The sequence below is a fragment of the Esox lucius genome, chromosome 11, assembly GCF_011004845.1.
Source record: "Esox lucius isolate fEsoLuc1 chromosome 11, fEsoLuc1.pri, whole genome shotgun sequence".
In the NCBI taxonomy this organism is placed as follows: Eukaryota; Metazoa; Chordata; class Actinopteri; order Esociformes; family Esocidae; genus Esox; species Esox lucius.
The window spans coordinates 30,102,322-30,118,323 of NC_047579.1; the positions used below are offsets into that span (position 1 = coordinate 30,102,322).

Genomic DNA, 16,002 nt, shown 5'->3' on the forward strand with positions numbered 1-16,002 from the left:
GCCTGGTTTCTTGTTATTTGTTTGGGGTAAGACCATTATTTCATAGAGGTGGATGGAAATTGCCAAACAGCTGTCACAATTAGTCCATGCCAATTAACTACACTCAATACCAGGCACAGGCTGATCTAAAGTCAGATTTCTGAACTGTCACTCTTAAATTAGGAGTGTGTGCACAACATTAAAGGTTAGTAAAATTCCTTCATCTACAGTCTACTAGGGATGGGGAAACTGAGGCTTTCTGAACAACTGAGGCTCATTTTAAAAAAACAATGAATTGCTCGAAGCTTTTCCTTCACAGTGCACAGCAGGGACATCTGCTAGACAAAACGTAATATGACGTTTGATTTAGACGTGTTGTATTTAACCCAGAGAGGTACATGTACATATTGTTGTGGGGTTTGTGTCCACCAGCCCTTTCCTTAGTTTTTATTAGTGCATTTGAATAATGTTAAGGATGAATGAATAATAAAGACCATTGTAAAGGCTAAACTCAATAAAACAGGAATTTGTTGATGAAGAAATGCTGTCAGTTTGTGTTCAACAAAATCTTATTACCCACAACAGGAAGAATACGTGACCATTTGAACAGCAGTCTAGAATAGTATGGTTCCACCACAGTATTAGGTGTGTTGATTTGGTATTTGGTCTTTGCTCATCGGTGCACTGCGGGATGTGGTATTCTGGTTAGAAAAGAACTTGGCCAAACAAAGCTTTGGACGTCATCAATCACATGATTATGTCCCTGTGCAGCTGCAAAGTTGTGTCAATGTCTTCATTCACTCCCAAATCTCCTTCCCTCGTCTTGTTTCCTGGCTAATACCGTTATTCTTTCCCTCTGTGTGTTATTCTTTCCCTCTATTGGTGTCCCGTGTAAAAGAGACGCTTGGCCTCAAGGTGATTTTCCTAGTTAAATATTTGTTCAATAAATAAACATTATTTAAAATAAACTGGGTTAATGGCTTTTATTTTAACAATTACAAGTGCTGGTCATCAAAAAGTTGATTGATTTCAGTAATTCCATTAAAAAAGTGAAACTTGTATAATGTATACATTCATTCCACACAGACTGATATATTTCGATTGTTTATATAATGAAAACCCCAAATTCAGTATCTCAGAAAATGTTAATATTGTGAAAAGGTTCAATATGGAAGACACTTGGTGCCACACTATAATCAGCTATTTAACCCAAAACACATGCAAAGGTTTTAAATGGTCTCTCAGTCTAGTTCTGTAGGCAACACAATCATGGGGAAGACTGCTGACTTGACAGCTGTCCACAAGACGACCATTGACACCTTGCACATGGAAGGCAAGGCACAAAAGGTCATAGCTAAAGAGGCTGGCTGTTCACAGAGCTCTGTGTCCAAGCACATTAATTGAGAGGTGAAGGGAAGGAAAAGATGTGGTAGAAAAAAAGTGTACAAGCAATAGGGATAACCGCACCCTGGAGAGGATTGTGAAACAAAACCCATTCAAAAATATGGGGGAGATTCACAAAGAGTGGACTTCAAGAAGTCAGTGCTTCAAGAACCACCACGCACAGACATATGCAAGACATGGGTTTCAGCTGTCGCATTCCTTGTGTCAAGCCACTCTTGAACAAAACACAGCGTCAGAAGCGTCTCGCCTGGGCTAAAAACAAAAAGGACTGGACTGCTGCTAAGTTATGTTCTCTGATGAAAGTACATTTTGCATTTCCTTTGGAAATCAAGGTCCCAGAGTCTGGAAGAAGAGTGGAGAGGCACAGAATCCACGTTGCTTGAAGTCCAGTGTAACGTTTCCACAGTCAGTGATGGTTTGGGGTGCCATGTCATCTGCTGGTGTTGGTCCACTGTGTTTTCTGAGGTCCAAGGTCTACGCAGCCGTCTACCAGGAAGTTTTAGAGCACTTCATGCTTCCTGCTGCTGACAAACTTTATGGACATACAGAGATTTCATTTTCCAACACCTGCACACAGTGCCAAAGCTACCAGTACCTGGTTTAAGGACCATGGTATCCCTGTTCTTAACTGGCCAGCAAACTTGCCTGACCTTAACCCTATAGAAAATCTATGGGGTTTTGTGAAGACCCAACAATGCAGAAGAGCTGTAGGCCACTATCAGAGCAACCTGGGCTCTCATAACACCTGAGCAGAGCCACAGACTGATCGACTCCATTCCACATTTGAAATATATCAGACTGTGTGTAATGAATGAATATAATATACAAGTTTCACTTTTTGAATGGAATTACTGAAATAAATCAACTTTTTTATGATATTCAAATTTTATGACCAGCACCTGTACACAAAATCTAAAAACAAATTACAGCATGTATTGTACAAAATCGCATCCCCCCATTTTGGGGGATAAAAAATATGCGGACAGATTAAGTAGCGACAGTCTAGAGGATTGGGTATTGCAACTGACGGTGGTGAAAGAGTTGAGAATAAATGAGTAAAGGAGTTTACCCAAAAGGCAAATGTAGACATCCTGCGCCTATCGAGAAAAGTCCAACCAACCATTTGGTATAAGGTTCAAGGCACAGTTAACATTGCAGTTTGAGCTACTGCTGCACTATTCCAGGTGGTAAACATACATTTATACTAACATTGCCTGTCTCTTGTCATGAACGTTTTCTTGTTTTTGTCAATGAACCAGTATCAGTTAAATGTAAATGTCTACCTCAGGAACTTCATCGCTACTATCCCTGCATTTCAGTTGCATGTGCACCTTGTGCATTCAATTTGCCTCTTTGCACATTTAGAATTGCCATTGTGCCTGTATTTTTAAAGTTTTTACACACACGTCTACCTCATTGCCGCTATCTCTGCATCTCGTGTGCACATGCTAGCTTAATACATCACTCCTTCATTTGCCTCATTTGCACATCTTGAATGCGATTTTGAAATAGCATTTTTTACCCAAACAACTATTATCCCAGTTGTAACATACACTATATCTAATACTTTTAAAATGATTGTGCATTTAGTATTGCCATTTGTACTACATTTGCCTTAATTGCACATCTACACATTTCACTGGTAATATACAAATACTTGTACATTTTCTGCCCTCCTCAATTTGTACTTCTGGTTAGATGCTAACTGCTAATGTCTAATCTAATCATTCCCTAATGGACAACCAATGCATTTTTAATCATACAGTGGATATAAAAAGTCTACACACACCTGTTTAAATGCCAGGTTCTTGTGATGTAAAAGAATGAGACAAATATAAATCATGTCAGAACTTTTTCCACCTTTAATGTGACCTATAACATGAACAATTCAATTGAAAAACAAACTGAAATCTTTGAGGGGGAAAAATACAAAATAAAAAACTCACAATAGCATGGTTGCATAAGCGTGCGCACCCTTAAACTAATACTTTGTTGAAGCCCTTTTTGATTTTATTACAGCACTCAGTCTTTTTGGGTAGGAGTCTATTAGCATGGCATCTTGACGTGTCAATATTTGCCCACTCATCTTAGCAAAAGTGCTCCAAATCTGTCTGATTGCGAGGACATCTCCTGTGCACAGCCCTCTTCAGATCATCCCACAGATTTTCAATTGGATTCAGGTCTGGGCTCTGGCTGGGGCCCGGTTCCAGCTGAAGAAAAACAGCCCCAAAGCCGGATGCTGCCACCACCATGCTTCACTGTGGGTATGGTGTTCTTTGGGTGATGTGCAGTGCGCCAAACATACCTTTTGGAATTATGGCCAAAGTGTTCAACGTTGGTTTCATCAGACCATAACACATTTTCCCACATGCTTTTGGGGGATTTGATGTTTGTTTTTGCAAACTTCAGCCGGGCTTGGACGTTTTTCTTTGTAAGAAAAGGCTTCCGTCTTGCCACCCTACCCAATAGCTCATTCATATAAAGAATACAGGAGATTGTTGTCATATGTAACACACAGCCAGTACTTGCCAGAAATCCTGCAGTTCCTTTAATGTTGATGTAGGCCTCCCTGACTAGTTTTCTTCTGGTCTTTTCATCAATTTTGGAGGGATGTCCAGTTCTTGGTAATGTCTCTGTAGTGACATATTTTCTCCACTTGATGATGACTGTGTTCCATGGTATATGTAATGCTTTGGAAATTATTTTGTACCCTTCTCCTGACTGATATCTTTCAACAATGAGATCCCTCTTTGGAAGCTCTCTGCAGACCAGGGCTTTTGCTCTGAGATGCAACTAAGAAAATGTCAAGAAAACCCTACTAGAACAGCTGAACTTTATTTGTGATTTATCAGAGTCACTTTAAATGATGGCGGGTGTGTAATGACTTCTATTTAACATGAGTTTGAGGGCGTGCACACTTTTATGCAATCATACAATATTGTAAGGTTTTTATTTTTCATTTTTCCCCCTCAAAGATTTCAGTTTGTTTTTCAGTTGAATTGTAAACATTATAGGTCACATTAAAAGTGGAAACATTTCTGACATGATTTATCTTTGTCTCATTCTTTTACATCACAAAAACCTGGGATTTTAACTGGTGTGTGTGTAGACTTATATCCACTGTATATATGTGTGTGTGTGTGTGTGTGCGCGTGCATGCACAAATCTTTAGCTGATTCATGTATGATTATGGCCAGCTGCCTGCGTCAATCTCTGATTACAGTACTTCCAAATGAATCTTAGAATCTTCTTGGCTGTTATATTGCCAGACTGTACATATTCCTGTACATACTGTGAAATTAAAGAGTTTGTCTCCTACGTACTGATACACAGGAAGCAGCAGATTTTACAGGGTCTGCAAAACACCTGCCAGGAAATGGGACCTATTATGTCACCATCAGGCTATATACAATAGCCTGATTCCAGATCTGCTGGTGTTTCCATGCCAACTTTTATGGTAATTATTTCTATTGGCACACGACTTAGAGACTGGGCTTGTTTTACTGTCGGAACAGAGTAACCATTTTCCTAGCAAGCAAGTTTATTTATATAGCACAATTCATACATCGAAGCAATTCAATGTGCTTTACAAAGAAAAAGAAAAAAATATAAAAATACAAAACATGAAAACAAATACTCAAATGAAAACATCCAAACAACGTTATAATAAGAAAAAATTGAATAAGATAAAATAAAAAGAATAAAAACAGGATAAAAACTTAGGAAGCTATAAGGCTAAACAGTGTGGTTAAGTTTAAGCGCTCAGTCATAGACACGTGAAAAGAGAACTGTTTTTAACCTGGATTTAAAAATGCATACGTTTGGGGCACGTCTAAGATCTTCTGGTAGTTTATTCCAGTTGTGTACAGCATAACTTCTAAACGCAGCTTCTCCATGTTTAGTTTGGACTCTGGGCTCTACTAGCTGACCTGTGTTCATGGATCTAAGAGTTCTGCTTGGTTTATATTCTTCAAACATATCAGAAATGTATTTGGGTACTAAACCATTCAGAGATTAATGAGCTAAAAGCACCACTTAAAAATATATTCTGTAACTGACTGGAAGCCAATGCAAAGATTTAAGAACTGGAGTGATGTGCTCTGTTCTCGTGGTTAACATTCTGGTTAACATTCTACCAGCAGCATTCTGAATGAGCTGCAGCTGTTTAACAGTCTTTTTGGGGAGTCCAGTTAAGATGCCGTAACAGTAGTCAACCCTACTAGAGATAAAGGCATGGATGACCTTCTCTTCGTGTTTTTGGGACACCAAGCCTTTGATTCTGGCTATAACTTTATGATGATAGAATACTGTTTTGGTGACCGCTTTGATATGACTGTTAAATGTGAACACCAAGATTACACATTTGATCCCTGGTTTTAAGGGCCCAGTAGTACAGTCAATGGTAGCATGTACTGTGTTTTATATTGTGTTGATTTCTTTCTCGCAAATGTTTGCATTACTGGGCATTAATTTTAACATTAAGATCTTTCTGAATGGTGTCAATCATTTTATAATTATAAGTAACCAGGCAAGAGAAATAAAAGCCCTGTTCTCTACACCTCAAACTAAGAAAGGATCAAAGTACCTTACAGTGGTGGTGACATTGTGCAATAAAAGTGACATGTTGCAAACCTTTGCAAGACTACAGTTGATTGGTTGCAGACCAACAGCTTCTGTTTTAGCAGTGCAAGGGGATGTGGTTATGAATGGATGCAAAATAGTCTGCTTTAAAAAGACTGACTTTACAAAGACTCCACTCTTGTCCCTCATCTGGTCTCTTCTGAGTCAGGATGTAGTTGACACTGAGCCTATGTTTGAGCCCTTAGAAAGAAATACAATAAAAACAAAAAAGAGGAGAAAAATGGCAAACACATCATCATTATGAACAGGAAATGGGGTAAGAAGACAACAGGATGAGCTGGAACAAAGCCAATATAATGTCCACTGGCATGTGAATTGCTTGCTAGCATACAGTATAAAGTGACAATATGGAATTGTGTGTCCACTAGCTCAATATGGATTATGTGGACATAGTGAACTTACGTACATACTGAACAATACAAATACTATGAAGTACTGTAAGTCTAAGTATGGTAAGAGTCAAAGGTCACAACAGAAAGTTAATCTTCACTCTGACATAAACTGTATTTTATTTATTTATTGAAATATTGTTTATTTCCATTAGTGACTCAGTTGCTGCCCGCCTCTTACATTTAAACAGTTGTGGACCATTTATTGTTTTGCAGTGTAAACTGTTGGGTTTGCTCGTAGGATCCTGCCCATTTACAATAGACAGGTGCTAAGTAGCCTACTAAGCTTGTCATTGTCTTGTGCTGTATTGTAAGCTAGTCATTGAAAGCTACACCAAATGGATTCTTGGTCTTGATTATATTGATGGTATCCCACGTCAGCCTATCAAAATTATTTTAAATGCTTGTCTGTTTAAATATATTTAAACTGCTTCGGTTTAATCAGATAAAAATGTATCTTTATTTGGTATTTATTGGCAAGGTTTATTGCTGATTATGAAAAGTCTTGAGGTCTAAAGCACGTCACACCAGGGTCACAGTACAATACAAATACTGCTCGTTTCTGGACTACAGAATGACTCCATGTCAGGCCATGCCATTTATCTGTCAACACTAGTCCAGATGTCCCCAGAGCTTTCTATTGTTTAGCAGCGTGGGACACAGGCACATTTGAAAGAGCTGTCCCCACCCTATCACTGACATGGAAAAATTTAGACAAATAGATCAAGATTAAGACATGACTTAGTAGAGTTCACATTACTACCACCATGTCATATGTGTGAAAAACCATCAAATGAATATCAAACTGTCAGTATGATTGAGACTGTCTGCTAAATGACTAAAATATACATGCTTCATATTAGCTAAATATTTTAGGGTTAAGGTTAGGGTTAACGTTTTTTCTAAAGTTTGCTTACATATTTCATATTTGTAAAAATATAAAATCAAAAACAGATTTTTAGAAATATGAGCAAATGTATAACAATTAAAAAAACATAAATATAGATTTTGTTCAGAACGCATTGTATATCACATATAAAAGTTGATAAATGAGACCTGTCTATGTCATGTGAAACAATAATAGCATTGACAACTGCAAAATATGGTAATGTAATTGTAAACATAAGCAGGAAGGTGTTACTTTTAGTTGGCTGAGATGTTATGTGTTAAAATGTGGCTTAGTTAGGGCGGTGACCGCACCATCACCAAAAATGCCACTGTCTCCATTACTCCGTCAAAGATGTCTCAGTAAACAAGACATGCTTGCTTTGAGCAATTTTTCTTTCTGTCTGACAAATTCTAACTGCTGTAGCAAAATATGTCATTTTAACATGAAGTTAAATATCTCTTTAGGAAACATATACACTATACAGTATGTGGACACCCCTACTAATTACTGAGTTCAGGTGTTTAAGCCACACCCATTGCTCAAGTGGATAAAATCCAGCGCACAGCCATGAAATATCCATAGCAAGCAAGCAAGTTTATTTATATAGCACAATTCATACATCGAAGCAATTCAATGTGCTTTACAAAGAAAAATATATGAAAACAATAACATAAAAACAAATACTCGAATGAAAATATCAAAGCAAATGAATACATCATAATAATAAATAAAAAACAGTAAGAAAACATATAAAGATTAAAAAAGGGAAGCTATAAGGCTAACGATTAAAAATGGGAAGCTATAAGGCTAAACAGTGTTGTTACGTTTAAGTGCTCAGTCACAGCACGTGAGAAGAGAACTGTTTTTAACCTGGATTTAAAAATGGATACATTTGGGGCACGTTTAAGATCTTCTGGTAGTTTATTCCAGTTTTGTACAGCATAACTGCTAAATGCAGCTTCTCCATGTTTTGTTTGGACAGAAATGTATTGGGGTCCTAAACCATTCAGAGATTAATTAACTAAAAGCACCACTCAAAAATATATTCTGTAACTGACTGGAAGCCAATGCAAAGATTTAAGAACTGGAATGATCTGCTCCTGGTTAACATTCTAGCAGCAGCATTCTGAATGAGCTGCAGCTGTTTAACAGTCTCTTTGGGGAGTCCAGTTAAGATGCCATAACAGTAGTCAACCCTACTAGAGATGAAAGCATGGATGAGATTTTCTTGGTCTTTTTTGGACACCAAGCCTTTGATTCTGGCTATATTTTTTAGATGATAGAATGCTGTTTTGGTGATCGCTTTGATATGACTGTTAAATGTCTGAGGTCTGAGTCTATCAGAACACGAAGATAACGCACTTGATCCCTGGTTTTAAGGGCCAGAGAATCCAGCTCTTTATTAATACTTGTTCTTTTATTTTTGTTGCCAAACACAATAATCTCAGTTTTATCTTCATTTAATTGTAGAAAATGTTGGATCATCCAGGTCTTTATGTGCTCTATACAGTGACACAGAGTCTATTGAGCTGTTTTCATATGGTTCGAGAGCCATATATATTTGAGTATCATCGGCATAGCTGTGGTAGTTAATGTTGTAATAAATGTATTTTATAAAGCCCTTTTTACATCAGCAGTTGTCACAAAGTGCTTTTACAAAACACCTATCCTGAAACCACAAAGAGCAAGCAACAACAGGGTTGATGCACAGTGGCTAGGAAAAACTCCCTAAATGGGCTGAAAGGAAGAAAGCTAGAGAGGAACCTGGTTCTGAGGGGGGGCCAGTCCTCTTCTGGCTGTGCCGGTTAAACAATTTAAGAATACAAATTGTAATAATTAGTAAATACATGTGGTCTCTGTCCAGAGTCTGTAAAACTAAATCCAAGTGAAAGGTGTTCTCTGGAGTGATGAATCATGCTTTACTAAATGGCAGTCTGATGGATTAATCTGGGTATGGTGGATGCCAGGAGAATGCTATTTACCGGAATGCATAGTGCCTACTGTAAAGTTGAGTGGAGGAGGGATAATGGTCTGGGGCTGTGTTTCAGGCTTTGGGCTAGGCCACTTATTTCCAGGGAAGAATCATCTTAATGCCAAACGATAGATTTTAGACAATTGGGTGCTTCCAACTTTGTGGCAACAGTTTGGGGAAGACCTTTTCCTGTTCCAGCATGACTGTGCCCCTGTGCACAAAGCAGAGTCCATGGTTTGGTGAGGTTAGTGTTGAGGAATTTGAGTGGCCTGCACAGAGCCCTGACCTCAGCCCCACTGACCACCTTTGGGATGGATTATTACATAATTCAGTGATTATTACAAAATGTGGGAGTTTTACTTTTTTTTATGTAAATTGAATAATATTTTGCATTATCTAATAACCAACCAAATTGGATGTCTTCATTCATGTAAATCGTAAGAACAATGTTTATTTTATTTTATCATGAATCACAATGACTCAAAATTCTTTTGAAAAGATATTACTAATCTACTGAACTAATTGTATCTTTCATTGGTCAAAACTACATAGTGTCACTGTATTCCTTAGATTAATAGAAACTGTACTTGAGGGCTCAACTGCATGACACAGTGTTATACTGACACAAAGTATTGTTATACACACAAATGTCAGGACACACATGCATACCTGCACACACAAAGCTCTACCATAAGGATTATGCACATTTTGACTATACAGAAATTGTTGCACAACAATAGACCTATATAGAACAGTAATATATTTCAAGTTCTTTATTCTCTCTATTAAATATAATTACAGTATATTTAGGCAAATGATATGTACCACACTGTAGTGGTTAACAACACTTTGATAATAACATCTCACTGGGTGAGAAAATGGTCATGTGACGTGAAAGCATGTGAAAAGTTTCAATTTTCTCACAGTCTCACATGTGTGAGAGTTGGCAGCCATGATGATCACATTGTAAATGTATGCAGACATAATATGCCTACTTTATAAAATGCTGGATAGCTATTGCGAATTATCTCCAAAATGCTCACTTACCAAAAAAACATATAAACGTGGAAATTTGTAAAATAAGTGGTCTATTCCTATAAAAACATTCCTATGACATTAAACAGAGTAAAGGAAAACACAACTTTCTAAGGCCAAAATTATCTGATATGCTAGCAAGTGTTGTCATGGCTAACAAGCACATGGTTATTAGCATAAAGGTTTGATCTACTGTACAGTAAACTCTAAGTAAGAGTAACTCTAAATCCAATGCTTTGCATAGAAATAACAGTTTAGTCACACTCAATATCATACCTTTCAGCAAGTTGCCTTTAAACTAATCAGCCGTTTCGTGTAGTGGTTGAAATAATAATTGCGTATCCGGTCATCAAGGGAGAGAGTAATTCAATGTTTTATTGCAGCATTTGATAGTCTATTGTTCTTGATGTTAAAGACTTGATACTCAGTCTTAAAATAAACTACCGGTCACACCTCTACTTTATAGACAATGCAACCCAGAATACACAACACAGTATTGTAAGCACATTGGCTAATTACTGTCGCGTTTTGACTGAACATGACTTCCTGTGTATGGACAAACTATATTATTTTGTAAACTAAACATAACAAGTATATATTCATACACTTCAACTCCAGTGATAGACCCTAAAACTTATTCACTTTCTTCATTCAATTACAAAAACTTTATTTAGAGCACATTTTTCATACACAGAGTCAATCCAAAGTGTTTTACCATTTTAAATTAGAAGAGAGTTTATGTAAGAGAGGCAAATGATACATTACAGTTTTTTTCAGTCGCTAACAAGCGTTTGTCCAAACAGGAGTCACATTTTCAAAACTCTAAACACAATTAGCACAGCATCGGTCTTTTGTGGCCATACCATTCACACATTTAATGTCGTTTTCACACAATATGCAGTCAGTGAACACATTTCCACAATGCTTACATTTTCTTAACAGACAAGCTATTCCTCCCAACAAAATTATGGATTGTTTTTGTAGTATTTACAAATGTTAACATGCAACATCCCACAATAGCAAAAACAATATTCCAAACCTTAAATACAGTATAAAAACCTCTGCTTCTGAAATGATATCAGTTCAAAAACAAAATATATCAAAAATATATCTCAGCTGATAATAAACAAACAATTGAATAATTGACACAGCTGATTTATGTTTGGTGAATTGGGCCAACCACAGCTGATTCCAGTCTGGCTTAGACTCAGTGGCAGGGGCTTATTTTTTCTATTACTATAAAAGGAGGACTTTAAGGAGTGATGTTTTTGGAAACAGTAACAGAAAAAGACAAACATTGTACTGTCTGGACGAGGAAGAGGAAGAGCAAGGGGCCCAGGGAGAAGACCAGGTCCAGTGAGAGATGCAGAAGGAGGTGCAGTGAGAGGTGGAGGTGCAGTAAGAGGTGCAGTGAGAGGAGCAGTAAGAGGTGCAGTGAGAGGAGCAGTAAGAGGTGCAGTGAGAGGAGCAGTAAGAGGTGCAGTGAGAGGTGGAGGTGCAGTGAGAGGAGCAGTAAGAGGTGCAGTGAGAGGTGGAGGTGCAGTGAGAGGAGCAGTAAGAGGTGCAGTGAGAGGAGCAGTGAGAGGTGCAGGTGCAGGCCCAAGGAGAGGGCAAGGTAGAGGTGTAAGAATGCGTGGTGGTGGCATTCCAAGGGCTGCAAGAACAGTAGTCAGTGATGAAATTCGTGCCACTATCATTGACCATGTAATCAACCACGGTCTCTCACTAAGAGAGGCTGGTGAAAGAGTCCAACCCAATTTGAGTCGGTCAACGGTTGCCTCCATTATTCGCATCTTTCAACAAACCAACAGGTAAGTATTGCATTTTACATGGTTTGTTTTCTATTCTCATTTGACATGTCAATAAGGTCATACAGTAATGCATATGTTGATATTTTTATTTTTCTCTACAGAATGCAACGTCTTCCACCCTCTGGGGGAAGAGGAAAGCTCCTCAATAATGATCAAGAGCTTGCCATTGTAGAAATGGTTGTTGCAAATAATGCAATTAAACTGCATGAAATCAAAACTAGAATTGTGGAGGACCATGAGATATTTGCCAATATAGAAAGCATCAGCCTCACAACCATTACGCGGACATTGTCCAAACACCGAGTGCGGATGAAGCAGCTCTACACTGTTCCCTTTGAAAGGAACAGTGAGAGAGTCAAGGAGCTACGACGACAATATGTCCAGGTATAGTGTATATTCAATTCAATGTCCAGTTATATAACCTTTGCACTTTGCAAGTAGGTTACCTACACAGTAATAGGTTACAGTACAGTATGGTAGACACAGTAATGACATGACTTAAACTTTGTTTCAGAGAGTTATGGAATTGGAAGCCAACCAGGCCCCTCATGAATTCATTTACATCGATGAGGCAGGATTCAATCTGTCCAAAAGACATCGACGTGGACGAAATATAATTGGAAAAAGGGCCACAGTTGATGTGCCAGGACAGAGAGGGGCAAACATTACTATGTGTGCAGCAATGGCAAATACAGGATTACTCCTTCACTGATGCCAGGTTGGACCTTATAATACTGAGCGCCTCCTTGCGTTTCTTAATGAAACCAGCGCCTGGTACCAGAGCAGGGTCAGGAGGGTGAAAACATGAGGACCTTTGGAATTACCTGGGACAATGTTGCTTTCCATCATTCACAAGCAATAACAGCATGGTTTGAAGTCCACCCAGTACTGGTGAGTCTCTTCCTTCCACCCTATTCACCTTTCCTCAACCCCATAGAGGAGTTCTGTTCTGCATGGAGGTGGAAGGTTTATGACCATCAGCCACATGACCAGATGTCCCTACTTGAAGCCATGGATGCTGGATGCAGGGATATCACAGTTCAAGATTGCCAAGGGTGGATCCGACATACCAAGCGGTTTTATCCCAGGTGCATCGCCTTAGATGATATCAGATGTGATGTTGACGAAAACATGTGGCCTAACCCTGAAGATCGCAGGGATTAGATACATAAATTTTGTGCCATTTTTAGTTCCCCCCCTTTTTATTTGGGCTTTTTGCTGGGTTTTTTTGGTCAGAATGCTCTTGTGTTTCATGGATATTTTGTAAATAAACCTTGAAAATAAAATAAACCTTGTCTGTTCTACTGTACCTTCTTTGGTAACAGTTACTGTAAGAAATAACTGATTTGCTTTTTACTGGAATGCGTTTGAATGTGAACATTACTGTACATGTGCACATACAGTTCCAAACCAATAAATTTAGTGTAAACGGTGGATTGCATGTTACCTGAAACATAAAAATCTATGCAGTTTTTATAATTTTAACAATAGCCAGAATTTTGAAACCTGGTGTACTTCGTTTGACTGCATGTACCTTGTGAAGTGAAAACAAATGTTACTCTTTGACAGAATTATTTCATTTTTAGTCAGATTTCCAGTGTTTTGGTAAAGTTAGTGTGTGTAGAGAAAAACATGTTCTGTTTTGAAATTAAGAGTTAGTATATATTTAACAAAATGTGTTTTTGAGAAGAAAATGAACAATTTGGCCAATTGTGTTTTGTAGGTGTGAGTCTGTGTTAAGAGTTTAGAAAAATTATCTAAAGTATGGGCAAGCGCTTGTTAGCGATTGAAAAAAACTGTAATAGAATATTTTTAAGAAAAGACAATTGATTCATTAGTACAATGAATAAATAAGTAGTGGTGTTGCTAAAAACTCTATTTAAAACAGGTTTAAATTCATATAACTTTTTTGAGGGTTAGGCTACTTTTAAGATAGACAGGGAGTCAGGCCCAGAGATGTGAAGCATTGCTTGCTTCACCCAGTTTTGCCCTGGCACTCACCAAGTTTAACCCCAAACAGATTGCTTACTATTCAATTATGTGGCTGACAGGAGCCCAATGTGGTGACTTAAGAATTGGATTAATTTGGTCTGACCTTTTGGTCCCTTTAAGAACACTAGCAGTGTCACAAGTGAGTGTGGTGAAGGGGAAGGAACCAAGCACAGGCAGAGTGGCGGTCGATGTCAAATCTTTTGTTAAAAGTAACACCTAGCACTTAACACATAAAAATGAAAACAAAAGGGCTGGCTTAGCAGCAAAACGTAAATCACCACATGTGAAACACAAGGAGACATGAACAACAATAATCGACGAATGTGGGGAACATTTAAACACATAGAAATGAGATGATGGGGACCTGGTGTGCATGATTAAAGACGTGACACAAACAAGTCCTGGATGTGTTCGTGAGTGATGGGAACTCAAGGTGCACAGAACGGTGGCGCTGCTGCTCACCTTACCGTGACAAGCAGCAGCATTTTGAATAAGCTAAAGCTTTTTGATGGTGTTTTTGGAGAGCCCTATCAAAAGTCCACTGCCATAGTCAACTCTGCTAGACACAAACATTTGCTATTTAGGATAATTATAAGGGGGCCATAGAGGTCTTATGGGTCTAATTTAATATTTGGTAAGTTTAATTTCCCCTTATTGTTAAAATTGTAACTGTACAGATGAAGACATCCATTTTGGTTGGTTATTACATAATTCACCATATTATTACATTTTCATCAAAAAAGTCCAACTTCCAGATTTAGTAATAATCACAGCATTATGTAATAATGTATTACAAAATGTAGGGAAATACACTCACCTAAAGGATTATTAGGAACACCTGTTAAATTTCTCATTATTATCTAATCAACCAATCACATGGCAGTTGCTTCAATGCATTTAGGGGTGTGGTCCTGGTCAAGACAATCTCCTGAACTCCAAACTGAATGTCAGAATGGGAAAGAAAGGTGATTTAAGCAATTTTGAGCGTGGCATGGTTGTTGGTGCCAGACGGGCCGGTCTGAGTATTTCACAATCTGCTCAGTTACTGGGATTTTCATGCACAACCATTTCTAGGGTTTACAAAGAATGGTGTGAAAAGGGAAAAACATCCAGTATGTGGCAGTCCTGTGGGCGAAAATGCCTTGTTGATGCTAGAGGTCAGAGGAGAATGGGCCGACTGATTCAAGCTGATAGAAGAGCAACTTTGACTGAAATAACCATTCGTTACAACCGAGGTATGCAACAAAGCATTTGTGAAGCCACAACACGCACAACCTTGAGGCGGATGGGCTACAACAGCAGAAGACCCCACCGGGTACTACTCATCTCCACTACAAATAGGAAAAAGAGGCTACAATTTGCACAAGCTCACCAAAATTGGACAGTTGAAGACTGGAAGAATGTTGCCTGGTCTGATGAGTCTCGATTTCTGTTGAGACATTCAGATGGTAGAGTCAGAATTTGGCATAAACAGAATGAGAACATGGATCCATCATGCCTTGTTACCACTGTGCAGGCTGGTGGTGGTGGTGTAATGGTGTGGGTGATGTTTTCTTGGCACACTTTAGGCCCCTTAGTGCCAATTGGGCATCTTTTAAATGCCACGGCCTACCTGAGCATTGTTTCTGACCATGTCCATCCCTTTATGACCACCATGTACCCATCCTCTGATGGCTACTTCCAGCAGGATAATGCACCATGTCACAAAGCTCGAATCATCTTGAACATGACAATGAGTTCATTGTACTGAAATGGCCCCCACAGTCACCAGATCTCCACCCAATAGAGCATCTTTGGGATGTGGTGGAACGAGAGCTTCGTGCCCTGGATGTGCATCCCACAAATCTGCATTCAACTGCAAGATGCTATCCTATCAATATGGGCCAACAT

At 38.5% G+C, this 16,002-nt stretch overlaps 1 protein-coding gene across 1 annotated transcript; it reads left to right on the plus strand.

Moving 5' to 3' along the window:
• The first annotated feature begins 11,852 nt into the window (after nt 1-11,852).
• Nucleotides 11,853-13,563, plus strand: LOC117595244. The gene is made up of 3 exons (XM_034295233.1): nt 11,853-12,120; nt 12,222-12,504; nt 12,635-13,563. The coding sequence occupies exons 1-3, from the start codon at nt 11,939-11,941 to the stop codon at nt 12,830-12,832; spliced, it is 663 nt and encodes a 220-aa protein (XP_034151124.1). The 5' UTR covers nt 11,853-11,938; the 3' UTR covers nt 12,833-13,563.
• The last annotated feature ends 2,439 nt before the right edge of the window (nt 13,564-16,002 follow it).